Source organism: Aulostomus chinensis, chromosome 8 (assembly GCF_037954235.1).
Source record: "Aulostomus chinensis isolate RoL2024-O1b breed Wild chromosome 8, RoL_Achi_v1.0, whole genome shotgun sequence".
In the NCBI taxonomy this organism is placed as follows: Eukaryota; Metazoa; Chordata; class Actinopteri; order Syngnathiformes; family Aulostomidae; genus Aulostomus; species Aulostomus chinensis.
In genome coordinates this window covers 29,603,159-29,627,600 of record NC_141327.1, presented here as the reverse complement: position 1 = coordinate 29,627,600, position 24,442 = coordinate 29,603,159, and the positions used below count along the sequence as shown (strand labels likewise).

Here is a 24,442-nt window from a genome sequence, read left to right as displayed (position 1 = left end):
AGAAGCTGCGCTGTTGGCGACTGAAGATCAGCAACAGAAACCCTTTGATTCAAAGTTGAAGGTCGTTTGGATGCGAATGTTTTGGGCGTTTCACTCCAACCACTCATTCTCTGCTCCTGCGCTCTCATCTGCTCCCTCCTGTCCACTCCCTCGTTCTGCGCGTCGGGGCAGCTCCTCTAACGTCCGGCAGCTGACCGATGCTGCAAATTCTACCTCCCTGGTACTTTCTTCAAAAAAGACACAGTTGAGGTGGCGGTTGAAACGACACGATCACCTTTAAGACTGTTGTTGTCGCTGTCTGGAAAATGTTCTGTATATGTGTGTGTGTGTGTGGGTGTTTGTGTGTGTGTGCGCGTGTGTGTGTGCGCGTGTGTATGTGTGTGTTTGTGTGTGTGTGTGTGTGTGTGGTTTAATGCCTTCTAACACTGCTCTGCTTTACAGAGAGCACACACTGCTTCGGTAAGTGTGTGTGTGTGTGTGTGTGTGGACATACAAGCATTCGGTATCGTCCTCCGCCGCCTCTCGCTCACTGGCTCAGCCACCTTGCTGTCGTGTGTGGCTTTCTTTCAATTAACAGGGTTCTCTCTCTCTTTGTCTCCTTTCTCTCCCACTTGTCCACTTATATTTGTTTTTTTTTCTGCGCCCTTCATCGTTTGTCTTCACTCCTCATCTTTCATTCCTCACCACTTTTTCCCATTACTTTTTATAATTCCTACCTCTGTCTTTTCCATCCCTCCCAAATTATCCCCCTCTCTGTGCTGTCGGTCTGTTTTACTGCCTATGTTGTCTGTTGACCATGACAACTCTTGGTGCGTGCGTGCGTGTGTGTGTGTGTGTGTGTGTGTGTGTGTCTGTGTGTGTGTGTGTGTGTGTGTGTTTGTGCGCTACACTGCTCTGCTCTACGTATCATCTCTGTGTTTGCCTGCTCTGCAGCGGAGGAGACACAGGCCTCGCGGAAATAACCTCAGTGTATGTACCTCTCTCTCTCTCTCTTTCTCTCTCCTTTCTTTCTCTCTCCTTTCTTTCTCTCTCTATCTGTCCTTCTCCCCTTTTTTCAAACCGGCTCTTCATCAAATTGTGGGGCTCCACGTTGGGTGCAGATATGTTTGGGGTGGGACTGCAGGGCCGTCAGCTCAGGTGCTCCTGACACACATCCGCCTGCTTGTTCTTAGGATGATGGGTCTCGTTGCTACGGCTGCAAAAGGGCAGAAAGTTTAAAGCAGATTTACTGGAACTTTTCCAGTGGAATGTAAGCTCAGGAATATGGGGAATTAATTAACGGGAAATAATCAGGACTTTTGAGGCTCAGTTGTACTTCCTGTATGAAACCGTCCGCTGTGCTTTCCTCCGTCACTCAAGCAGATTCGATGCATTTTGCCCCCCAATTTCTTCATCCACCAGTCGCTTTGTTTGTTCACTTAAAGAATCCATTGACAATTCCATTTTCCGTGTCTGCAACGTTGGCGTGATTCCGTGTGAGGCCACGCAGCCGCTGAAAGACTGCTGCTTCACCGCTGACATTCCAGTGTTTAAACCAGATCAAAGCGAAGCAGGAGTACCAAGGTCATCATCAGGCGATCACTGAATCATTGCGATGTGGAGCTCACCTGCTCCTGGACGTCACAGGTGATGCGCTGCACATCCACGGTCCCTGAACAGTGTGATAGGTGTGAAGGTATTACGTTCATGCACGACCACCTCTGTCACTTCTCAAGTTCCAGAGACTTTTCGAATCTGTTCCCAGGTGCACCGGGGCTGCCCCGGCCCCTCGTGCCACTCGTCCTTATGTTTTCACCAACTCTCTATTTCGTAGTTTTTTCTTCTATTTTACTGCTGCTCTTCGCTCACTTCCACCCACCAGATAACTTTTTTCTGTTCTTTCTTCCTCCTCTCCTCTTATCCATATGATTGTATTTGAAAACTACTATATATAGTTTTTTAAAATACTAACTGCACTTTTTTGCACTATACGATCATCTGAGTGATACTACTGCAGTGAACCCCACCCACCTGGTGCCCCAAGCTCTGTAAATCAAGCATCACGGCTTCATTGCCTCTCGCTCTGCTTCCGTCACCTCTCTCTCTTCCATCCTTTCATCCTGCTGTCCTACTTCCTCTCTCTCTCTCTCTCTCTCTCTCTCTCGTCATGTTGTGCCCGTGAGGATTCTGTGGAGTTCTGCTTGTATGCGGTGTTTGTGTGTATGTTCCTCTGTATATGTGTTAAGTGTGTGTCTACAGTGTATGACAAAGTGCATGGATGGACCTAATGTGTGATTGCTGGTCTGTGTGGGGGGACTGGCGGCGTGCCGGCATGTCATTAGTCATGCATGACGTGGCTCTGTCTCGCTGTGGATGTGACAGTCTGGAGGTGTAATGGCGAGGGGAAGTGCTGCCCCCCGGAGGGTGGAGTGAGAGATAGACAGCACCGGCTTCATGGGTGTCGAATGAAAACATTCTTAGAAATACTTCTTAATCATAGCACGGTGGCCCCCAGCAAGAAGGTTGTGGGTGGAGCCCCGGCTGCAGCACGGGGTCTTTCTGGGTGAGTCTCCATGTTCTCCCTGTTCCTGCTGGGTTCTCTCTGGTACTCCAGCTTCCTCCACAGTCCAAAGACATCAAGAGGGACCAGGTTAATCCAGACTCTAAATTGACCGTAGGCGTGGCTGGGAGAGCCAATGGTTGTCTGTCTCTGTGTGTTGGCCCTGCCATGGACTGGTGACCTGTCCAGGGGGAAGGCTGCTGGGATAGGCTCCACCCCCACCACCCTCAACAGGAGAAGTTGGAGGGATGGACTTCTTAATCAAGATTAGCAGCATTTTCGCTTCGTGGGTTTACGTTCACTGTGAAGCTGAGCTGCAGCTGGAGCTCCTCCAAACTCCCCTGCTAGGTCGGAGTGCCGCTGTCATGTGCTGGAACCCGTTTACGGACCCTGACGTTGATGAGCTGAGGCTGGAAAGAAACCTGTCAGGTTCCCTCGACCTCTTGTCAATAGCGTCAGTCAGTGGACCGCTAACAGTAGCCGTAGCCAGGGTGGCCCACTGGCCCTGGTGCGGCACTAAACCCACTGACAAAAGCAATGTCAAACCTCTTCTCATAAAAAGTGAAGAAGGGAGAAGAAAAAGGAAATGAGATGTAAAAGATTGTGGAGAAAGATGGAGAGGGAAAGAGTAGCAGATGTGGGACCGCGGGACAATCGTTGGTGAGTCCTAGCTTCAGTTTCATGTCCTTCCTGAAACCTTCCTCCCCTGGATCTTCACGTCTCTTAGCTCTACCTGTGCGTGTCGTCTTTGTCAGTGTTGTCGTTCCCTTCCGTACGTGGTAGGGATGTTTTCGACTAACTTAAGCAAATTGTCCGTCCAAACCGTCGCAGTTGTTATTTGATAGAAAGAAGACAAAGGGAGAATAAATGAGAACATGAATTAAACCTGTAATGCGAGGTGATGCTCTCCTCTTGGATCAGGGCTGCGTGGACCTGGACAGTTCAACGCTTTTGTGCTCATTGACAACATCAATGGCATCTGAAGAATTGTTCGGTTTAATAATCATAATCGTACTGTTTATGTGGTGTTTCAACATTAATTCCTCTCAAAATCAAGAAGATGTGAGCAGGTTTTTGTGTTCAACGTGGTCCCAACGCGTCCCTGACCCCCTCTGGAGGAGATTTGGCCGATCAGACCGCGATCCACCCGCTACGTGTCTTGGAACTGTACTTTCTCGTCATCCAGAACCGTTCACTTGTAATCTGATCAACCAAAACACGTTTTAGTGCCAGATGTAAATGTGGTCAGTGTTTTATTGAACAAATTATGACTCTGTTTGTCTTGAATTCAAAAAGTTAATCGAGCACAAACTAATATCCCCAGTCACAGCACGTATTCCCTCAAAGTGCTGAAAACTGTTGAAAACAGGCACCCAGATCTGTTTCAGGTGTGTGTGTGGAGTGTGTGTGCACTTCCAGGAGTGTGTCGCAGCCTCCTGGAGGGCCTGCATGGCTTGTGATCGAGTGGGATGGCGAATGCTCTGGTGTCGGTGCGAGCTGTCGTCTGGCCTGCTGCCTGCAGATGTTTCCTCTTCAGGGTGATGTGAAGCTTTCTGGAGGTTCAGAGTGGCAGCAGAGTCCAGGCCCGGTCAGAAGAGCCCGCTCTGAACCCAGAACCACACACAAGACTGGTTCCAGAACCGCACCGTGACTCAGACGCGAGACCGTTGCTAGTTCATTTGAAGTTTAGTAAAAAACTGTCCTGAAGCAGCAACAAATATTCCTGAAACATCCCCGTGCGCAATGCTCCGGATAGCGATGGGCACATGCAGCCATCAGAAGGTTAAAGCAGATGAAGCGAACCTTCTTGACTGCTGCTCTTGTTGTGTCCTTGATTTTAGCGATCCAACAACCAAAAATGCCAACTTTGATGGTCCAGGTAGATGTGTGAGTGCACCGCACTGACCAGATCAGGATTATTCCTTTAATCAGGCTGATATGACGAGCTTCATCAAACTGTAATATAAAAGACATTGACACTCCCAGGTGGGTTCTGACAGTGCTTTTCACCCAGGGTCAAAGGTCATGGAATGATGGTTGTGCTTATCAGCGTGGCTGTCATACTTGATTTATTTCATACTCAGAGTAGGGAAACACTGACTGGAGAGGACAGTAATCGCTTCATGTTGATTCATGAGTTCCCTCCAAATATCTGTTGTTTCCTACTAGAATGAGGTTTGCATTCAATTTTTGCTGAAAATGTGGCCTCTGTTTTACCAATCATGCTAAAACCCCCACAATGTACGACTCATGGGGTTGTTTGAGAGAGGAGGAGTTGTATAATTGAGGGGAAATGTTACTTTAGAAGCCCCTCAAGCTCTCGAACCCTCATCAGCTGCATTTGTCCAGGCGATCTTGTTATAAAGGAGCACAGCAGCTTTTTGGGAAAAACGTGAGTCGTCGCCAGACAAGAAGACGGAGACGCTTCTCTGCTGTCTCTGTGTCGTTCTCACGCGCTGGTAAATTCTAAAATGAAAAGTAACTTGTACTTAAATAATTAAAGAACTTTTTTGAGTCGATCGCACAAACAAGAAGAGCGACTGCTGCTACTGACCGTGAGGATGAGGAGGATTCCTGCTGGACACACCAGCATCCTGGACCTGAGCTAGCAGATGACATTTGATGGAGAGATGCTACCACTTACCATTCACTTCCATTCACTGAGCTAAGCTAGCTAGTTCAGGTCTTTGTAGGTCCCAGCTCCTGAAGAGAGAAGGGTCTATATATATATATATATATATATATATATATATATAATTTCCCAAAAAGCTAACGCGCTCCTTGAAAGCGAGAACTTATATCAGGCTCAGGCCTTCAAAAATATGTTGAATGTTGACCACAAATGGGAGGAAAAACAAGGTACAACAGCACCAAATCAGAGTCCTGTTGTGGCTCTTGGAACGAGCCTGTCAAGCATCAGATGTTCCTTCAGTGGAGCTTCAGAGAAAAAGTTGTATTTTCTACCAAGTATGAACAAAATTCAAGATGGCTGCCATGTTGAAAAGTCAAGTGGGCTTCTGGCCTTCTGTGCATGTGAGGCATGGTTTCTGCAGCCTTCCTTCATGCTTGCTCTCTGCTCCTGTTCTCCTCTCCTGTCTGTCGCATCCCTCCATGTTCTGGTGGAGAAGCATGGTAGCTACACCTGCTTGTTGACAGCTCCGTAGTTGTGGATTCCAGCCGCTGCGGGTCGAGCGATGAGAATAATGGTTCCATAACCTACCAGTGGTTAAAGCTCGGTTTGATACAATGAAGTCATGGTTTGTTTCAGCCAGATGGGTGCCAGTCACCACGCAGGGAAACATAAGAGCCAAATGTGGATGTTAGTACAACCAAATCCAGCCTGAGACTGCCTGAATGGCTCCAGTCGGTTATCTGACATCCATCTGGTGCACCAACAAGTTCAACCATCATGTCTGCTTAAGTGATGATGTCATTCACGCGCAGGAACTCATGAGCTAACAGACATCCCACCACCTGCACCTCTGCAGGGGTCTCGTCCTCCTCGCAGCTGAAATGAACTCCTCTTCTTCTCTCCTCCTCATCTCCTCTCCTCTCTGTTTCTCTCTCGGCTCTCCTTCATCCTCTCAGACCATCACGGACACCAGTCCGATGCGCCGCTCCACCTCCAGCCTGGTCCACGGGCGTACGGGCCGCGGCGTTCGGCTGGACGACTACTCCCTGGAGAGAGTGGTATCAGAGGAGGGGAGGCACGGTGGGGGGCGCAGGCACAGGGAAAGGAGTCACCGGGCCTCCCAACGCTCCCTGACCAGATACACGGATGCAGACACGGGTGAGAGGAGCTGCGGCAGTTACCTGTGTCATGCACAGGAAGTGCTTGAAATGGTCACTGTGCTTCTTCCTGGCCAGAATTCATTTGAGTAGCTTGCCTTTCTCCGGATTTGTCTCTTTTCAACCACCCACCTTTTTATGCATTTAAATATTCATACAAAGCAATAAAGATGTCCAGGTGAGCCTGACAAGTTGCTCCTACCTGGAGTTTAGCTGCTGAGCTGAAGCCGCATTTGGGAGCAGCAGCCGTCCTGCTGGCGCGACTCCCTGAGAGCAACAGTGTCACGACTGAGCCAGAAGAGCAGAGTCGCTAGCTTCTTCGCTAAACTGTATGTGAATCAAGCCTTGGCATGAAGAAGTCCTTGAAAAGAACACGGAGCGAGCAGATAGCCACTTCATCACTAATTGCAAGTCCAAACTGCCTGCTTCAGCTGTAAAACTAATCCAACGAGGCTGGCACAGTTAAACCCTAAATCCCTTTTTTAATTGGAGGCTTCTCTAATCTGATGGACTACCCTCTCCTCTGCTTCCCCGACTCACGAGTGATGATTATATTTTAAATTACTTTTCTTTGTTACCTCCAACGCAGGGGTGGAGTTTGACTCTGTATTTGTCAGTTTGTCCATCTTTGAGTGTGTACACACAAAAATCCCTGCTAGAAGGGCCGACCGTTTAACGATGAACTCGTTAAACCGCTGAGTTGCGTCTCTCGATGTCCAGCCGAGGAGCTCGGTGCTTCCGCTGGTTTTTGTTTCTCTGATTACAGAAAGACTAGGAGGCTGATTTTCACCAAAAGGTGGTGGAGGAGTGTCGTGTGAGCCAAGGAGGAGCAGAGGAGTCACGTGTTTCACGCTCACATCCGTCTAGCGGGTCGACCACACCTGAAGAATGTGGTGACCGGTTACTGCCGAGATGCCGAGTGTCGCTTTAGCTCCGTTACCATGGTGAGGTGGACAATGTTGCCATGATGTCGCCAGGCTCGTGGTCACAGCGCCACCTGGTAGATACAGGAAGTCTGACTTGTTCCACCTGCCTCCCTCTCACCCAGGGCCACACACTCCCATGTGCCCTAATGGTCAAATGTCAAATTACCGTTTGGTCAGAGAATTTAACGCTTTTGCATTTTAGATCATCTTTTCCGCGCTGCAGTGAGACGGTGTCTTCTTCTGGGGCTGAGCAATGACTGAGTAGCCTTGTATTAACAAATGTAAACTGAGATGTCTCCTTGTAAGGCCTGGGCACAGACCTCAGCACCACCACGCAGTCAGGCGACTTCCCACCCAAGGAGCGCGAGCGGGACCGCGGCAGGACCAAGGACCGTCGTCACCACCACCGCCACCACCACCACCACAGCTCCGTGGACAAGGAACGTTACGGCCCAGAGCGACAAGACTACCCGCACAGGCATCCCCACGACCGCCACTGGTCCCGCTCACCCAGCGAGGGGCCTGATGGACGAGGTCACAGACAGGTGGGCCACATAGACACCAAGGTAGAGCCAAGGGTCACGGTGCTAGGAGGTGAGCCAGCTGGGCAGAAATCCCCTCTGTTACCCTGGTAACGCTGAATTGTTTTCATGGAGGAGACGCTGCCGATCACAGTTCATGTGACGCTAAATTCATGAATATTCCATCGAGCTGAAGTTCAGCTTGCACAACGTTACTTATTGTTCAGAATCCATCCCAAGCTTTTTGACTGGAGGGCTCTCGGCCAATTGTTAAAAACACTGCGAACGTCGACGTGTCAACGTAGCGAGGACGCTGAGGTCATGACTGCAGCGGGTGCTTGTGGTTGTGGAACCTGACGATGGCTGCTTGAGATTCATGATGTTAGTCATGGTCCAGTTCCATCGTGTAGTTCCAGACAGAGGGGCAGTTCTTGATTCATCAGTTCTTGATTCATCAGTTCTTGATTCATCAGTTCTTGTCCCTCTAGATGAGTGAGTGTTGGTCAGCCTTTTGCCCCCCCAGCTACTGTTTTCTCCCAGTAATTATTTCACCTTCATTTACTTATGGATATCAATCTCTCTTTTTTGTGTTACGCTTTTTTATTTGTCATTGTTTCTCTCTCTGTTCATTTTTATTCAACGTGACATGTGGCTTCTTGGTGTCAATTTTTTGCCTCATCAATATTTTTAAATGATTTTCAATGGTATCTTATCTATCTATCTATCTATCTATCCATCCATCTATCATCTATCTATCATCTATCTATCATCTATCTATCTATCTATCTATCATCTATCTATCTATCATCTATCTATCAATCATCTATCATCTATCTATCTATCTATCTATCTATCATCTATCTATCTATCTATCTATCTATCAATCTATCATCTATCATCTATCTATCATCTATCTATCATCTATCTATCTATCTATCTATCCATCCATCTATCATCTATCTATCATCTATCTATCATCTATCTATCATCCATCTATCTATCTATCCATCCATCTATCATCTATCTATCTATCTATCTATCATCTATCATCTATCTATCTATCATCTATCATCTATCTATCTATCATCTATCTATCTATCTATCATCTATCCATCTATCTATCATCTATCTATCATCTATCTATCTATCTATCTATCATCTATCATCTATCTATCTATCTATCATCTATCTATCATCTATCTATCTATCTATCATCTATCTATCTATCATCTATCTATCTATCTATCATCTATCTATCTATCTATCATCTATCTATCATCTATCTATCTATCTATCATCTATCTATCTATCATCTATCTATCTATCATCTATCTATCTATCTATCATCTATCTATCTATCATCTATCTATCTATCTATCATCTATCTATCTATCTATCATCTATCCATCTATCTATCATCTATCTATCATCTATCTATCATCTATCTATCTATCTATCATCTATCTATCTATCATCTATCTATCTATCTATCATCTATCTATCTATCTATCATCTATCCATCTATCTATCATCTATCTATCTATCTATCTATCTATCTATCATCTATCCATCTATCTATCATCTATCTATCTATCTATCTATCTATCATCTATCTATCTATCTATCTATCTATCATCTATCTATCTATCATCTATCTATCTATCTATCATCTATCTATCTATCTATCATCTATCCATCTATCTATCATCTATCTATCTATCTATCTATCTATCTATCATCTATCTATCTATCTATCATCTATCTATCTATCATCTATCTATCTATCTATCATCTATCTATCATCTATCCATCTATCTATCATCTATCTATCTATCTATCATCTATCTATCATCTATCCATCTATCTATCATCTATCTATCTATCTATCTATCTATCTATCTATCTGTCTATCTGTCTATCTGTCTATCTGTCTATCTCTATGATTTACCACCTCTCTACTCTGGTCTCTGTTGTTGTTGTGGTGCGTTTTGATTTTCCTTGTTTACATTTTGCTGTAGGGCAGTAGTTCGGTGAGCGGCAGCCCGGTCCCCTCCACCTCGGGGACAAGCACTCCACGGAGAGGCCGTCGGCAGCTTCCCCAGACCCCTGCTGTCCCCCGTCCACATGTCACCTACTCCCCTGCAGTCCGCAAGCCCAGCTACGGGCCCCCAGGACCGGGCCGCCTGCGCTCACCTTCCCCCCGACACTTCTCCCCACCAGACCACGATAGAGGCTACCACCACAGACCTCCGTCGCGCCAAGCCTCTCCACACCACGGGGGCTCCTCGTCTAGGCACGGATCGCCGCGCTCGCCTCGGCACCAGTCCCCACGCTCGCCGCTGCACGGCTCACCTAGGTCCCCTCATCGAGGCCGCTGGAGCGGCCCTCCCCCTGGGGACAGCCTGGAGGGGGACGGACCCTTCTACGAGCGCGACTACGAGTATGAGCGGCACCATGAGCCCCCTGCATATGAGCAAAGCCTTTCCCACGGCAACCCACACCCACACGCGGGAAATCCTCACCCCCGCTCACCTAGGACTGCCCGCCATGGGCCCCCACCGCCCCCTCACCCACATCCACGTAGGGTGCCCAATGGCTACCGCTCATCCTCACCTTCCCCGCATCGACGAGGACCACTTGGGGCGCCTCCACACCACCGCCCACCCCACGCCCGAGGGCCCCGGAAAGGCTTGCATGAACCTTACAGTGAGACGGACGAGGACGACTGGTGCTAGCGACCGTAGGGAGCGAGGGATGAGGGCAGGAGAGGAGGGGAGCGACCACCACTGCTCTGGCCTTGGATATGTAGACTCTTAACTAAGCAGACGTCGGAGCCCTCGTAACCCTCGACCTTTCCCCCCTCGGACTCTGAATGAGAGGAAGGGGCAGGGGGGAGGGGGTGATGGTGCTTCAAATAGACTTGAAAGTGACGGAGCAGCACAGATGAGACGAAGAGGAGACAGCCAAGAGAACTAGGGGCGAGGCCTGGGCGTGGTTTACCTCTGCCTCTCTGTCTCAGAACTACACTTCCCACAATTCCCAGAGAGGTGTGGGAACAGAACGTGAGGGAGGAGCATGTAATTTTGAAAGTAGCCTGGGATGATGGCGGTGCCCCCAGACTGACCTGTGATTGGCTCGTGTTGCCCGATCTGTGTCGGCTACTCTGACAGCTTGAAGCAGAGTGCACTGCTGCGACTCTGCTCCTCCACAGATACGTTTTAAAGGTAAATAAATTAATAAAAGCCAGAACCCCCAACCCTTACATGCCAAGCTTTGCCTCCAGAAAAAAATCCAACTTGAACATTGAAGAACAAACTTTACATGAGAAACAATGAAAAAGAAAAAAGGGAGAACAACCACTTTATCTTGAACCTTTTTCTTTCCAAGTGACAGAACCAGGAAGCTCCGCCTATACTGCAAAAACCAGCCAATCACAGTGCTGGCTGATATTTGATGAGTTTTATCATCTCTGTTTACTGTTAAAGACTCACTTAATGTTGACGGAACTGGTGTGACATCACTTCCTGTCCGGTGGTTGTGGTGGTGGAAGGGTATGTGCTTTTGGGGGTGGGGAGTGGGGGGGTGAACTAAAGGAACCAGAGAAGGGAATCTAACGCTTCAGTGAGCCCCGCCTCCCGTGTGCACAGCACAGTGTAACCCTACAGGGAATGACATCACCCAGTTGAATGAGGCGGAGAAGAGGAAAGGAGGGATGGGGGAAAAGACTAATTTCTTCAGTATTTCTTCTATTGATTACTTCTCCTTCTTGTTCTTCTTGGACATTGGAGCTTGGTTCTTCTGTTGCATTCGCTCAGCCTCCTTTGATCTTTTTCGGAGTCCAAAATTTGATGGAAACCTGCATGACTGATAAAATACATACTAGAGAGGAAATCTAACTTGTGGGTGGGACCTGGGGGCTTTATAGGAAACTTTAGGTTTACAAAAAGAAGTTCTCTTTTCTCCGACTCTCTCTGTCTCTCTCTCTCTTTGTCTTTTCCACCTTGAAGGTGATTCTCTGTCCACTCACTCCTGCAGCAGGCTGTACAAGCCGGCCGGCCGTTTGTTTTCCTGCCGGCAGCCTGCTGGGATACAGGGAACGCTGCATTCGAGGAACCAGAGAAAGAGTTGGGAAAAGCGCACTTCTTCCACACTTGATTTATTATTGTTAATGACGATAGTCTTATGATACAAATGTCAATGCAAAATGACAATGATGATGATGATGATGATGATTGTTAGAGCTATTGCCGTAGATTTGTTGTCATGTTATTTGGAGTTCAAGTATGCTATGTCCATCTTGTTTACATCTGTTGTGTTTTTTTTAGTTTTTTTTTTTTAATCCCCACGTTCCAACAACGTTTACCAGGTTCCTGATGCCTTCCTGCGACGTTTCAGGGCAACGCCAGCTTGGGAACATTCACTTAGCAGCATTGCGTGTTGTAACGCAACCCTGGAGATACACTCTCTTCAGAGCAGTGGAGGCAGAGGTCAGGGAGTCTCAGAACCTGACCTTTGTGTAGTCACGGGGTCGTTGTCAAGCCAACCCAAAGATCAAGAGTTCACCTTCAGAGCGAGGGGTAGACCAGAGTTTCGGCTAAAGGATTCGGATGAGCCTGATCTCGCTCCGCGATCTGGTGGCGTTGTAGATCGGTTGTCAGCAGCACAGTATCGGTGAGGTGTCAGTATTTGTGTAGTTGTTCTCTTTTATCAGCTCCCATCATCCTCCCTGCTGTCCCCTCGACTGGGGGGGTGCACCTCCCCGAGTCTAGACCTCCACTCCTGTCACATCTTTGGAAGATACCTGGAAGTTTGGTCCTAGTCAGCGGACGCAGCCTGGGAGACGCCATTTCAGTCCAGAATGTCCATCTGTGCTTCTATCTGCCTGTCTGTGCCACTGCTGCCCCCCCCCCCCCCCGCCTATCCTCTCAGGTCTGGATAACCAGAGAACCCTCATCCAATCACAGGAGGTAGCAGCACAGCTGAAAACCCCTCCGCCAACGTCAGTATCCACCGACTTCCCTCATCTTTTCTTCCCGTTTGCTTGTAGCTTCGTTCCTTCAGCTGCCAGAGAACGACAGAGAAAGGTGTTACCGGACATTTGGGATTTCCTTGATCCTTTTTGTTATGAGGGACAGCAATTATTGAATATTCAATAACTCTAGGATGATAGAGTATAGATGACTATAGACGATAACCTCAACCTAGATATGATAATGTAGATGTAGTTCTAGATAAGAGTATAATTAGAGATGCAGATCTTTATTTTGCGTACGGCTCCTGACACGGTCGGCGGTCCAGCTACTCTTGAAATCATGCACTATTTTCTTCGCAGTTGCAGAGGCTAGAAGATGAATCCCCAGTCCACGTGTTTTGACTCTATGCAGACCTCATAAGCAGCCTCATCACATTATTTTGGAGGTGAACCTGCATTGCTGTGGTTACTGATCCATGAACAAACGGATCCCAGAAACGCGGAGAGCAACACCACTTCTGCACACGCCTCTTACTGTCACACCAGTTGTCCTTTCTTACACGTTGCTGTCTTTCCCCTCCCCACGTTTCTCTCTTCCCCTCAAAATGTGTTGCCTCTGAGGCCGAGTAGTGGAGCGCAGAGTTGTCGCAACGGAGATGGGAGAGTTTTGGTTTCGTTGATTGTTTTTTGTTTGGCGAGGAATCGGAGGGTGCAAACCTGGACCCCTCTGCGTTTCCCTCCCAGTGTGGGAGGTTATGGCAAGCAGGAAACTTCCCTGAAACCCCTACAGAGCCACAGTGCCTTCTGTATCAGAGTCACATTCGTCACCCCCCAGTCTCCAGCCCCTCAGCTGCCCCTACACCCTGGAAAAGATCGACCACATTACGCCTTAAAAGATGAGTCTGGCTGGCACCCTAGCTAGCATGAAACGGGGGAGTGGCCATCTTGAGCGTGAAAGCCAAGAGACAGAGAGAAATCATTCATTCAGACTTTGTAAGGTTGCCAAAAATCAGTAAACGGTATCCACCACACGAAGCAGAGGCTGGTAGAAGGTCGTGGCTTCACCTCCCTGTTGGGATGCAGACCCCCTCCATCTCGTGTCCATTCTGGAGCCAGTTTCAGGCGTTGAAGGTTTACAGAGGTGCAACGTGGTTTGCTTACTTCTCAGGTCCCTCTAGAGTTTAGGTAGCTAGACAAGAACGAGCTAGAACCCGAGCACGCCTCAGAAGAAGTTGTTGTATGGTTTTACCTGGCATGGCGTCTGACGATGCAACGTTGACCCTCCTCCCTCCCTCACAAGCCTTCATCACACTCTTCATCAGCAGCCTGCCGATGCATCCAACACTCGACGTGTTAACAGAGAAGCCGGAACAACCCACCTCCATTTTGGCTCCTTGATATCTGTCCAGAATTGTAACAGCGGATCCAAAATGGCCGACACACAACACTGCCCGTGTGTGAAAGTGTGTTGTGTGTGTGTGTGTGCGCATGCACATGTGTGTGTCTGCTTTCCTGACAACAAATCCCATTCTTTGACAGAAGAGTGAGCATCTGATTGGTTTTAATTGTGACCCGGGGTTGGGGGGGTTGCCCCGTCCTCACTTCTCGCCACATTTGTCACTTTTTCTCACCCGTCTCTCTGAACTTCTGACTTTTTTGTGTGTGTGTGTTTGTTGTTTGTTTGTTTCCTTCTTCAATTCCCAGGGTGAAGGAAAACCCCCACACCAACCCATCCACTCAGCCGGCTGTGAAATTGTGTCGGTGGTCAGTCGCGAGGCGATGTGTCGAACAAACACGAATAAGGGCTCTTAAAACAAACGCGCGTGGGTTGTAAGGTTCAGTCGTGCTGCCAGAAGTCGTGCTCATGTAGCTGAAGCCACGCCGTGGTCTCCCCTTTGTACAGCACTCGATGTGTGCATGCGTGTGTGTAGGGGAGGGAGGGCGGGGTTAAAGGGCGGTGAAACAGAGAGGGTCCTATTTAGGGTGGAGGGTGTGAGCTTCGGGTGGGGTGGGGTGGGGTGGGGGGGCACCAGAGGTTAACACACAATTTCACAATGGCACTGGACCATCTTCAGGCTCATCGTCATGCTCAGAAGCCATTTGGTCATCTCGCCAGCAACTCTCTCACCATGAGGGGGCGGGGCTATTGCTTTGACAAGGAGAGTGTGTGTGTGTGTGTGTGTGTGTGTGTGTGTTTTCATCGTTTATAAAAAAGTGAATGAGATTGTGTTTGGAGGGGTTGAGTGTTTCAGGCCTGCGACTAATAACTGTTGACTGATATATCTTTGATGGATCCCAATCAATAAGAGCGGCAGTTTTCATCGGATTATTGTCATTTTTTTGTTCTTATTTTTCTGTCTGTTTATTATTCTATTATATTATTATAAAATTTTGCGCAAACTTGAGTTTAGTACGTCACGTTTCCGAAGGGTCACAGAGGATAAGTGAGTAGTAGTTTTTATAGTAAAATCAAATTATTGCAGTCAATGAAAATACCACTTTGTTCCTCATGGGGCAACAGTGAGTCACAGTTTGCCTCTAGAGTTCCCCATGGTACTTTTTCACTGCAATGCCAGGCAGCTGTGCTCTTGATCCACATCTGCTCGATAAATCAACACCTAAAAAAACAGATCATGCGGAGAAAAGACGCAGAGATGAATGCCGTTATTCAGGATAACGGGAGGTTTTCTTCGCTTCAGTGTGACTGAGTCAGGAATTCCGTTCACATACGAGTTGAAGCTTTTATTCACGCTTACCTAGTTTTCTTCCCAGTAAGTGCAGTTAGCAGTACTACGTCAGTCCCGTCACAGCAGTACCCTCGCTGATGTCAGGTGGCGAATGCTGATGCCCAGCCAATAACTGCCAGCTTCAATAATTATTATTGATCTGATATTTCAGAGTTTTTCCTTCGAACAAAATCACACCCATAAACTCACTGATGGAGTTAAAAAAAGGATAAAATTCAATCAAAATGTTGTTACTGCTTTTTTCAAATTTTCCTCATGCTTTTTGAACAACTGAAGCCAGGATAAATGTAAGTGTTGCCAGCCCTGGTGGGCGTGTGCGTGTGCGTGTGCGCGTCCGCCGTGTCCTGACGCCATCAGCTGCAGTAGGTCACCCTCAGTGCCTTCTACTGTGCAGGACACTGGGTTTTTCCTCTGGGGACAATCAGAACACTGAAGGTCTGAACGTCCTGGTCGCCATCTTCCTCACCCCTCCCTCACCCTCCGTCTGCCTGGGTGGGAGAGAGCTGGGGGGAGTTTGTACATCAACATTTCTCTGGCTCATTCTCTCTGCCATGCTGTCTGTTGTATATTTTGGCTCTGTAATTCTTGTGTATACGACCCATAAAGTTTCTGAATAACTCATGGTGCTTTATTGAGAATGAATTCATCGTCTCTCCTCAGTTTTCACTCTGTCAGCTCCACTGCATGTGTGTAGTACCATCTCTGAACAGAAGGTGGCAGGACCAAGCTTTCACCATCCTCATCAACCACTGAAAGCTGTGTGTGTGCGTGCGCGCAGGGTGAGTGAGTTCAAGCCTCTGTGTGTGTGTGTGTGTGTGTGTGAATAGCCGTCTCTGTGAGAGAGTGAATACCTTCAGGTCTTTGTGGAGCCGGCGAGTGTAACGGCTGAATGTGTCGTTCCCCTCATGATTCAGGAGCCTGTGAATCCGTTCACTTCTCGTCTATGATTCCTGCTCTGTGCGATGCACCACGCTGTTCCTTCAAGTGGGTTTGAAGCTCATGTTTTTCAGAGCCCGGCGTGCGTTATGTTCTCTTAAAGCAACATTATGTGGTTTCCTGAGCAGCAGCGACCTCTGCTGATACAGAGAGGAGAAACAAGACACTGGTTTGTTACGTAATAAGAAGTAAGAAGGAACAGCAGAAGTGTGACTTGTTCTGGACACACGGCAGCGTCACAAGTATCGCTTTACAGAAACAAAACTCCCACAATTTCCCAGAAAAGTGTTCTTATTTTCACTTTTGACTCGTGTGACTGATCAGCCGATGTCCAACACCAGCTGGTACCCTAGGACTCTCAGAACCGGTTCCACCTGGGGCTGTTCCTCAAGACTTTGCTCAAGTTTTTGCGAACAGAACAGAACAGAACCGCTCCTCTTCTTCTCAACCAGATAATAGAAAAATCAGAGTAATGAGCATTAACACACAGCCAACGTTCGTTTAAATCGACAGTGACGTGAAAACAGTGGCTGCCTGCATGGGCCGAGTCCGTCTCTCCACCACAGATCCGGAGTGAGTTTCCAGGACCTGCACGGCCTCATTTAACCACACAGCACATCAACATGGTGGCAGAACTGCGAGTTTTCAGCTAAAATTCCTGCAAAATGTTGCTTTAAGACTCTTGGAGTCCCGCTTGTGTCTCCTTTACTTGATGGGAGCCATCAAGCGACTCAGATCTATTATTTCATGGAATAAGTTCAGAAATTGGTGTGTGCTGAGATGCTGGAACACAGCTGCTTGCCTGTTGCTAGCCTGATGCTAGCCAGTTACAGGCATTATGCTAGCCAGTTACAGGCCTGATGCTAGCCAGTTACAGGCATTATGCTAGCCAGTTACAGGCCTGATGCTAGGCAGTTACAGGCCTGATGCTAGGCAGTTACAGGCCTGATGCTAGCCTGATGCTCGCCAGTTACAGGCCTGATGCTAGGCAGTTACAGGCCTGATGCTAGCCAGTTACAGGCCTGATGCTAGGCTGTTACAGGCCTGATGCTAGCCTGATGCTAGCCAGTTACAGGCCTGATGCTAGGCAGTCACAGGCCTGATGCTAGGCAGTTACAGGCCTGATGCTAGCCAGTTGCAGGCATTATGCTAGCCAGTTGCAGGCCTGATGCTAGGCAGTTACAGGCCTGATGCTAGGCTGTTACAGGCCTGATGCTAGCCTGATGCTAGCCAGTTACAGGCCTGATGCTAGGCAGTCACAGGCCTGATGCTAGGCAGTTACAGGCCTGATGCTAGCCAGTTGCAGGCATTATGCTAGCCAGTTGCAGGCCTGAGGCTAGGCAGTTACAGGCCTGATGCTAGGCAGTTACAGGCCTGATGCTAGCCTGATGCTAGCCAGTTACAGGCCTGATGCTAACCCTCTTGGTGCAGAATCTACTGACGTGATGCCATAAATCATTGATTTGTGAGCTCAAATGATCAGGAAACTTGACTCCACACGTCTTTGTTCCCTCCACAGTAAATTGATTGCTGAGAGTGAAGTGTCTCCTCCTGTCACCATAGCAACCCTCAAGGCCCCCCCCGCCCATTCCCTCCCTCTCATGCATCTCCATTTCTTTACATCACCCCATCAGAAACGCGTTGCTTCCAGAAGATCTGCTCAGCGTTCAGCCGTTGATGTCTGTGGCGCCGATCGTGTCTGAAGGTTTCCAGACGCTTCAGTTCTGTTTTTAACCCTTCGGAGTTTAGATCTGATTTTTGTCCGGCTGTCAAAACGTTGAAGGTTTTCCACAGGACGGTCACGATCCCCTCTCTTGACCTTGGTAACAGAATGTTTCTGCTCCACTGGTCTCAGTAACCACTTGAATCGAGTCTCCTGGTTCCAGCTCCTCAGATTTGGACCCAACGCTCAGAAATGAGACCCTTTTGACCCCAGATTTACTGCTGAGTTGGCCAATCGGGTGAAAAGTCCCGAACCTGAACGGATCTAAACACAGAGGGCATTAAAAATGTGCCGGCGCCTCTCGGAAGCAACCGCCGCCATCTGTCCCATCACCGCGCCAACCATCTGACACTCGACCCAGTAGAACCCGAACCAGTGCCACAGTAGAAAACCATACAGGATCCACTCAGCCAGTTGGGGATAAAAGAGAAAAAATAAACACACATGGCAATTTAAGCTAAAAAGAGAAGTATTTAATTACAGATTTGCATGTGCAATGTGCATGCCACTATGTGGGGTAACAAGTCAACTTCAGGAATTAAAAAAATAAATAAATATAAAGAAAAAAGTATATATGTAAAAATATATATATAGATAGATAGATGTTTTTAAGAGCAATGTGTTTCTTTTTTTCTTCTATTTTTAAAAACAAAAAATGTAAAAAAACCTGACCAAAAAAAGAAAAAAAAATCCTGATTAATAAAAAAAATGGAAATGACTTTGGTGATGAAATCAAAGAATGTTTGTTTGTTATATTTGCCAGTTATTTCTGGGTGGGGGGGCAGGATAGATATCACTTTAACTAACATTACAAAAAAAAGGAGAAAAAAAAGATTTTACACCGGGGAGGACGAGTACGACACTTTCCTGGATGAAAACAAACCCTTTGAGAGTGAAGAGCTGCCTGAACCTGAACCTGGTGATGTTTTCCTGTTTATTCTGGCTATGAAACCCCGTCTTTCTCTCCCTCTCCCACATCTTTCTTTCTCTATCTATCTGCTGTTTCTACCAGTGCATTTTGTAATTTCAAACAGAACTCTTCCTAAAGAACCTGATTAAACCAGAGAGAATGCATTCTACCCGTCCTCCCGTCTGCTTTATTCCTCCTGCATTTCACTCGCACCGCCTCACGCCCACCGAGTCTACGAGGCCTCGCATTTGTCGCTCCTGCCAAACGTGCACGTTTGTGACGTAACCACCGATAAGTGAGACGCAGCACGCCGGCCCTCCAGGCTCGGGAAGTTAATTAAGACTAATTTTTCTTCTCTGAATCGTCACAAATTGAATGAAATCGGTTCTTGTTCCTCTTCACCTTTAACAAGAAGACGGAGGCCGAGAGACGAAACTGGAAGGAAGCTGAAGAGCCAGACTCAACGCAGAGGAACGCAGGAAGAAATCATCAGAGAATGAATCAGAATTTAAAACACAGATCCTCTCCTTCGTCCTCCTCCTCCTCTTCGTCTACGTCCACCACCACGTCAGGGATTCAGGCGTCGGAAGACGTACACACACGCACACACACGCACAGCCTTTTGCTATTCTCCACTTCCCCCTCTCTCACTCCAGACACGTTTTATTGACATCCTTCCCCTTCCTGAAACCTGTCGTCTCCTCACATCTGTCCAGCTCTCTCTCTCCCTTACACACACACACACGCACGCACTCACACACACGCACACACAGGGACAGATGTATTGAAGAGCTCTGTCTTTCAGCTGAGTCTTAAAATAGAAGCCTCCTACATGTTCTGTTGCCCGCCGGCATCAACGCATCACTTCCTGTGTCTGCTGCTGCCAGACTGACACACACACACACACACACACACATGTACACACACTCTCTCAAGCTGTAGTGAAATGTCACAGTCAGCATGAGAGGGATGAGGTCACAACCACTGACATGCGGCCATCACATGATGACACATGCAGGGTAACACACAGCTTCCTCCTCCTTCCTTCAGATGCGCTCGCAACTTTCAACAAATCTCAACACTGATCAACTTCCTGCTCACAGGAACACACTCACACCTGAACACACACTTCAGTTGGACTCGTGTGTGTGTGTGTGGGGGGGGGGGGGCTGGATCCTTCTGCCTTTGGAGCCTCTCACTCATCCAATACACAGAAGATTCATGAAGCTCAGCAGAGAGCAGGAAGGAGAACAGGGGAGAGCAGGAGGGAGAACAGGGGGGAGCAGGAGGGAGAACAGGGGGAGAGCAGGAGGGAGAACGGGAGAGAGCAGGAGGGAGAACAGGGGGAGAGCAGGAGGGAGAACAGGGGGAGAGCAGGAGGGAGAATGGGAGAGAGCAGGAGGGAGAACGAGGGAGAGCAGGAGGGAGAACGAGGGAGAGCAGGAGGGAGAACGGGAGAGAGCAGGAGGGAGAACAGGAGAGAGCAGGAGGGAGAACAGGGGGAGAGCAGGAGGGAGAACAGGGGGGAGAGCAGGAGGGAGAACGGGGGAGAACAGCATCCTTACCAGCTCGTCTCCTAGTTCGTCTCCTAACCAGCTCGTCTCCTAGTTCATCTCTTAACCTGCTCACCTCCTTACCAGCTCGTCTCCTAGTTCGTCTCCTAACCACCTCGTCTCCTAGTTCGTCTCCTAACCAGCTCGTCTCCTAGTTCATCTCTTAACCTGCTCACCTCCTTACCAGCTCGTCTCCTAGTTCGTCTCCTAACCAGCTCGTCTCTTAGTTCGTCTCCTAATCAGCTCGTCTCCTAGTTTGTCTCTTAACCAGCTCGTCTCCTAGTGTGTCTCTTAACCAGCTCGTCTCCTAGTTCACCTCCTAGCCAGCTCGTCTCCTAGTGTGTCTCCTAACCAGCTCGTCTCCTAGTTCACCTCCTAACCTGCTCACCTCCTAACCTGCTCACCTCCTTACCAGCTCGTCTCCTAGTTCGTCTCCTAACCAGCTCGTCTCCTAGTTCATCTCCTAACCAGCTCGTCTCTTAGTTTGTCTCCTAATCAGCTCGTCTCCTTGTGTGTCTCTTAACCAGCTCGTCTCCTAGTTCATCTCCTAACCAGCTCGTCTCCTAGTTCACCTCCTAACCTGCTCACCTCCTAACCAGTTTGCCTCCAGCAGCAACTCGGATGTCACGCCAGCGAGTCATCCGAGTTGAGATGCAACACAACTGAGCTGTCATTTTCCCGGGGGGGGGGGGGGGGGGGGGGCACGTGTCCACCTCTGGCTCCAAGAAGGTCACACGACCCTTACGCACCAATACTACTAGTAATACTACTAGTAATACTACTTCCAATGATGATAATAATAGTAATAATAATAATGATGACAATGATGTTGCCATGACTACAGGCTTTAAATCTGACATCCAAGAACATGGTGTCCTCTTCCTGAGGCTCCCTTGTGGAACAGGATATGCCACCGCCGACATCGGAGTTCCTCGGCAAACAACCTGCAGCTTTCAGGCAAACAGGCAGAATCTCACCGCCAAACCCTGGGAGGCGCCATCGACACTGGGGGGGCGGCGAAGAGGAGGGTGGATTCAGGAGAACACCTGCAGCCACGAATAAGAGAATAATTACCTAAGCACCGGACTAGGAGGAGGACCAGGGGGGGATCAGGGTGACCAGGAGGTCCAGGAAGACGAGGAGGACTCTCCACTCCACTTCAGGGACACTTCTGATGAAGTCCTTTATCTTGGACAAGCAGACTCCCTCACCGAGGTCTGGAGTCTCCAACAGGAGAAGAACAACAACTACACTCCAGGGTTCAATACAGAGCTCAGGCCTGGTGGTTCAGACCTGGTGGTTCAGGAGCACTGTTGCTTACAGGTCTGACACTTTTTGATGGTTTTAGGGTTGTTTAGGAGCTGTGATGTCACTGAGTCGTGAGCCCTGTCACCAAAGTAGCGGCCGACAACCGATCACTGTCTGTCAGTTCCTCCTGTGGGACGAATCAGCTGATGAGCACCTGACACATGACCGCATCACGAGTCGCCGTTGCGGTCAGGAAGGAACCGGGAGGAGGTTTGATCGCTGCTGACCATCAACATGTTGAGGTTAGTAGAACTGCCTGGCAGTACCAGGATACCAGAAGAACCAGGTCACCTCAGAGCGATGATGATGATGATGATGATGATGATGATTCCTCGGGAGTGACTCCTTCACCCCCCCCCCCCCCCCCCCCCCCCGCTGGGAATGAAGGATGTGATTCACGTCTGTCATAATCCCCCGGAAGTGGTGCGACCTGGAGAGCGAGAGCTTGTTTGTTTGAACGAGTCTCGCTGTAATCTGGATTAGAGGCAGCACGCCAGGCTGCCGCCACCACCCGCGCTCCTCTCACCCGGGACCAGACCCTGAGATCTGGAGCCTAATATCAACCCTCTATGTGGAAATACAGCGTGCGCGTGTGTGTGCGCGCGCGTGGGTGTGTTAATCAGCGGGGGACAAAGAGAGCAGGACAACGGAGCTCAGTTCCACCATGTTTATTATAAGTATTTACACCATTAATTACATCACACCAATAAAAGCAGCTTAGAATGTGAGGTATTATCAGTGTTCGTGGTCCAACATGGACGCCAGCGTCCCTCTGACTCGCACACACACATCGTCCTGATGGCAGCACCACGTGAACACAGTATGTAGGACAGTTCCCAAGCTGGTATTGATTGATCGCAGTCCACAGCAGCAGCTGTGTGTGTGTGTGTGTGTGTGTGTGTGTGTGTGTGTGTGTGTGTGTGTGTGTGTCTGCTATATCTGTCCTTCCTCATTCTACTGTTTAGTGGTTCGGAGGCAGGAAGTTCCCTTAAGTCCTCCTTCAGTGTGTGTGTGCGCGCGCGCGCGATAAACCATTTACCACTCCACTTCTCAGATTGATTCACACACACTGACACACACTGACACACACACGTTGAGTCAGCAGCAGTCACTTGTTGAAACCGTGGCTCGAGGTGAATCACCGGGAAACAAAGAGCAACTTTTCTGTTTCCTCCTAAAACTTTCCGCCATGTTTCTCTTCCTTCACTATTACTTCTTCTTCTCCTTCTTCTTCTTTTTCTTCTTCTTCTTCTTCTCTGTTGGGCTTTTCCAGCCCGGCAGGCACGCGCTCGTTGGCACCGTAGCCCCGGTAATCCATCTGTCCCGGGACTAGCCGATGTAGGTCAGCTCCTCCGGTGCGCGCGGGGATCACACCGCCCTTGTAGGTTAGCGAGGAGTTAGAAATCTCCTCCAGAGTCTCGTTTGAGGCTTTTTCCTCCCTCCATCTGTTCAGAAGGCGGCTATAACCCGATTTAGAGACAGGCCGGCCAGGGCCTCCCCGGCTCCGGCGCGACAGCTGCCTGGCGGCACCGCGTACCTCTCCTCCCCGGGCTCCAGTCTCGCCCTCTTGCTGGGGAGGAAGTCAGGCGCCGCCGCCGCCTTGCCCCGGCGTTTCCTGGACTGCCTAGTCGGGCTCAAGTTCTCTTTGTCCTCCGTGGTTTCCCCATCACACCCCTCCATCGCGCTGCTCGGCTCCTCCAGGGGCGGCTCGGCTGAGCCCACCGGCGGCTGAGGATCCGGCTGGTCCTCTGGACCGGAGCCGGTCTCCATTGGCTCCGCGGGGGTCAGCTGCGCGCCGCTCTGCTCCGCCAGTTCCCGGGAGGAGTGATAGATATCCCGGGCAGACCTCATGACCAGCGACAGCAGGAGGCTCCGGTGGAGCCGGAGCCCGCCCCGCTGCGTCCTGGACGCGTACAGCTTACTGATGGACACGGCCAGAACCCGCCTGGCCTCGGCGTTCACCTCCATAGTCGCCGCGCTGCTCATTGTTGTTGTTTCACTGCGTAATTACGCGCGGTAGTTTTGGCACTTTCACCAGCGGCGCGAGCGTGTCCGTCCCCGGTAGACTTGTGGTTCGCGTCTGCGTCGCTCAGCGGCTCCCACAGAGAATTGAGAGCGTGCGAGCGGCTGGGCGGCGTTTTATTTCCTCTTTGACGTAACGAGGACTTCATTCCTCAGTTAGTGACAAACAGGCACCGCCCACACCTGCTGGAGCTGCAGCAGCTGCCCCCCCCCCCCCCCCGACAAACACACACACACACACAAACACACACACGCACACACACACACACACACACACACACCATCTGTTCCGTCTACCGCTTTCTTCTCAGCTTTTCTGTGTTGGACTTCTGCTGCAACTCAGCTACGATTCACGTCAACGTCCACATAGTCAGAGACAAAATGGCGCATGAAGGGAGACTGATGTAAAGATCATATATAAATACGTGTGTGTGTGTGTGTGTGTGTGTGTGTGGGTGTAACTGAGTTCGTGGCTGGTTCGTGTGAGAATATAAAA

The 24,442-nt window shown here is 49.1% G+C and overlaps 2 protein-coding genes across 2 annotated transcripts in view; one reads left to right on the top strand and one right to left on the bottom strand.

The window, feature by feature from the left end:
• cacna1ab (calcium channel, voltage-dependent, P/Q type, alpha 1A subunit, b) overlaps nt 1–14,667 on the top strand; it is a 138,113-nt gene extending 123,446 nt beyond the window's left edge. Inside the window, exons 47-50 of the mRNA XM_086212337.1 lie at nt 934–969; nt 6,128–6,329; nt 7,561–7,799; nt 9,794–14,667. Coding sequence (XP_086068463.1) covers nt 934–969; nt 6,128–6,329; nt 7,561–7,799; nt 9,794–10,510 — 1,194 coding nt within the window. The 3' untranslated portion in view covers nt 10,511–14,667. The remainder of the gene's footprint in view (nt 1–933; nt 970–6,127; nt 6,330–7,560; nt 7,800–9,793) is intronic.
• A 7,909-nt stretch (nt 14,668–22,576) lies between these two features.
• On the bottom strand, nt 22,577–24,044 carry ier2b (immediate early response 2b). Its single transcript, XM_086210302.1, has one exon. It carries the CDS (start codon nt 23,908–23,910, stop codon nt 23,374–23,376), a length of 537 nt encoding a protein of 178 aa, XP_086066428.1. The 5' UTR covers nt 23,911–24,044; the 3' UTR covers nt 22,577–23,373.
• Between the last annotated feature and the right edge of the window lie 398 nt (nt 24,045–24,442).

What these genes read in the sequence shown, in the direction of transcription:
- ier2b (XM_086210302.1), bottom strand. Translation starts at nt 23,910, where the DNA reads ATGAGCAGCGCGGCGACTATGGAGGTGAACGCCGAGGCCAGGCGGGTT.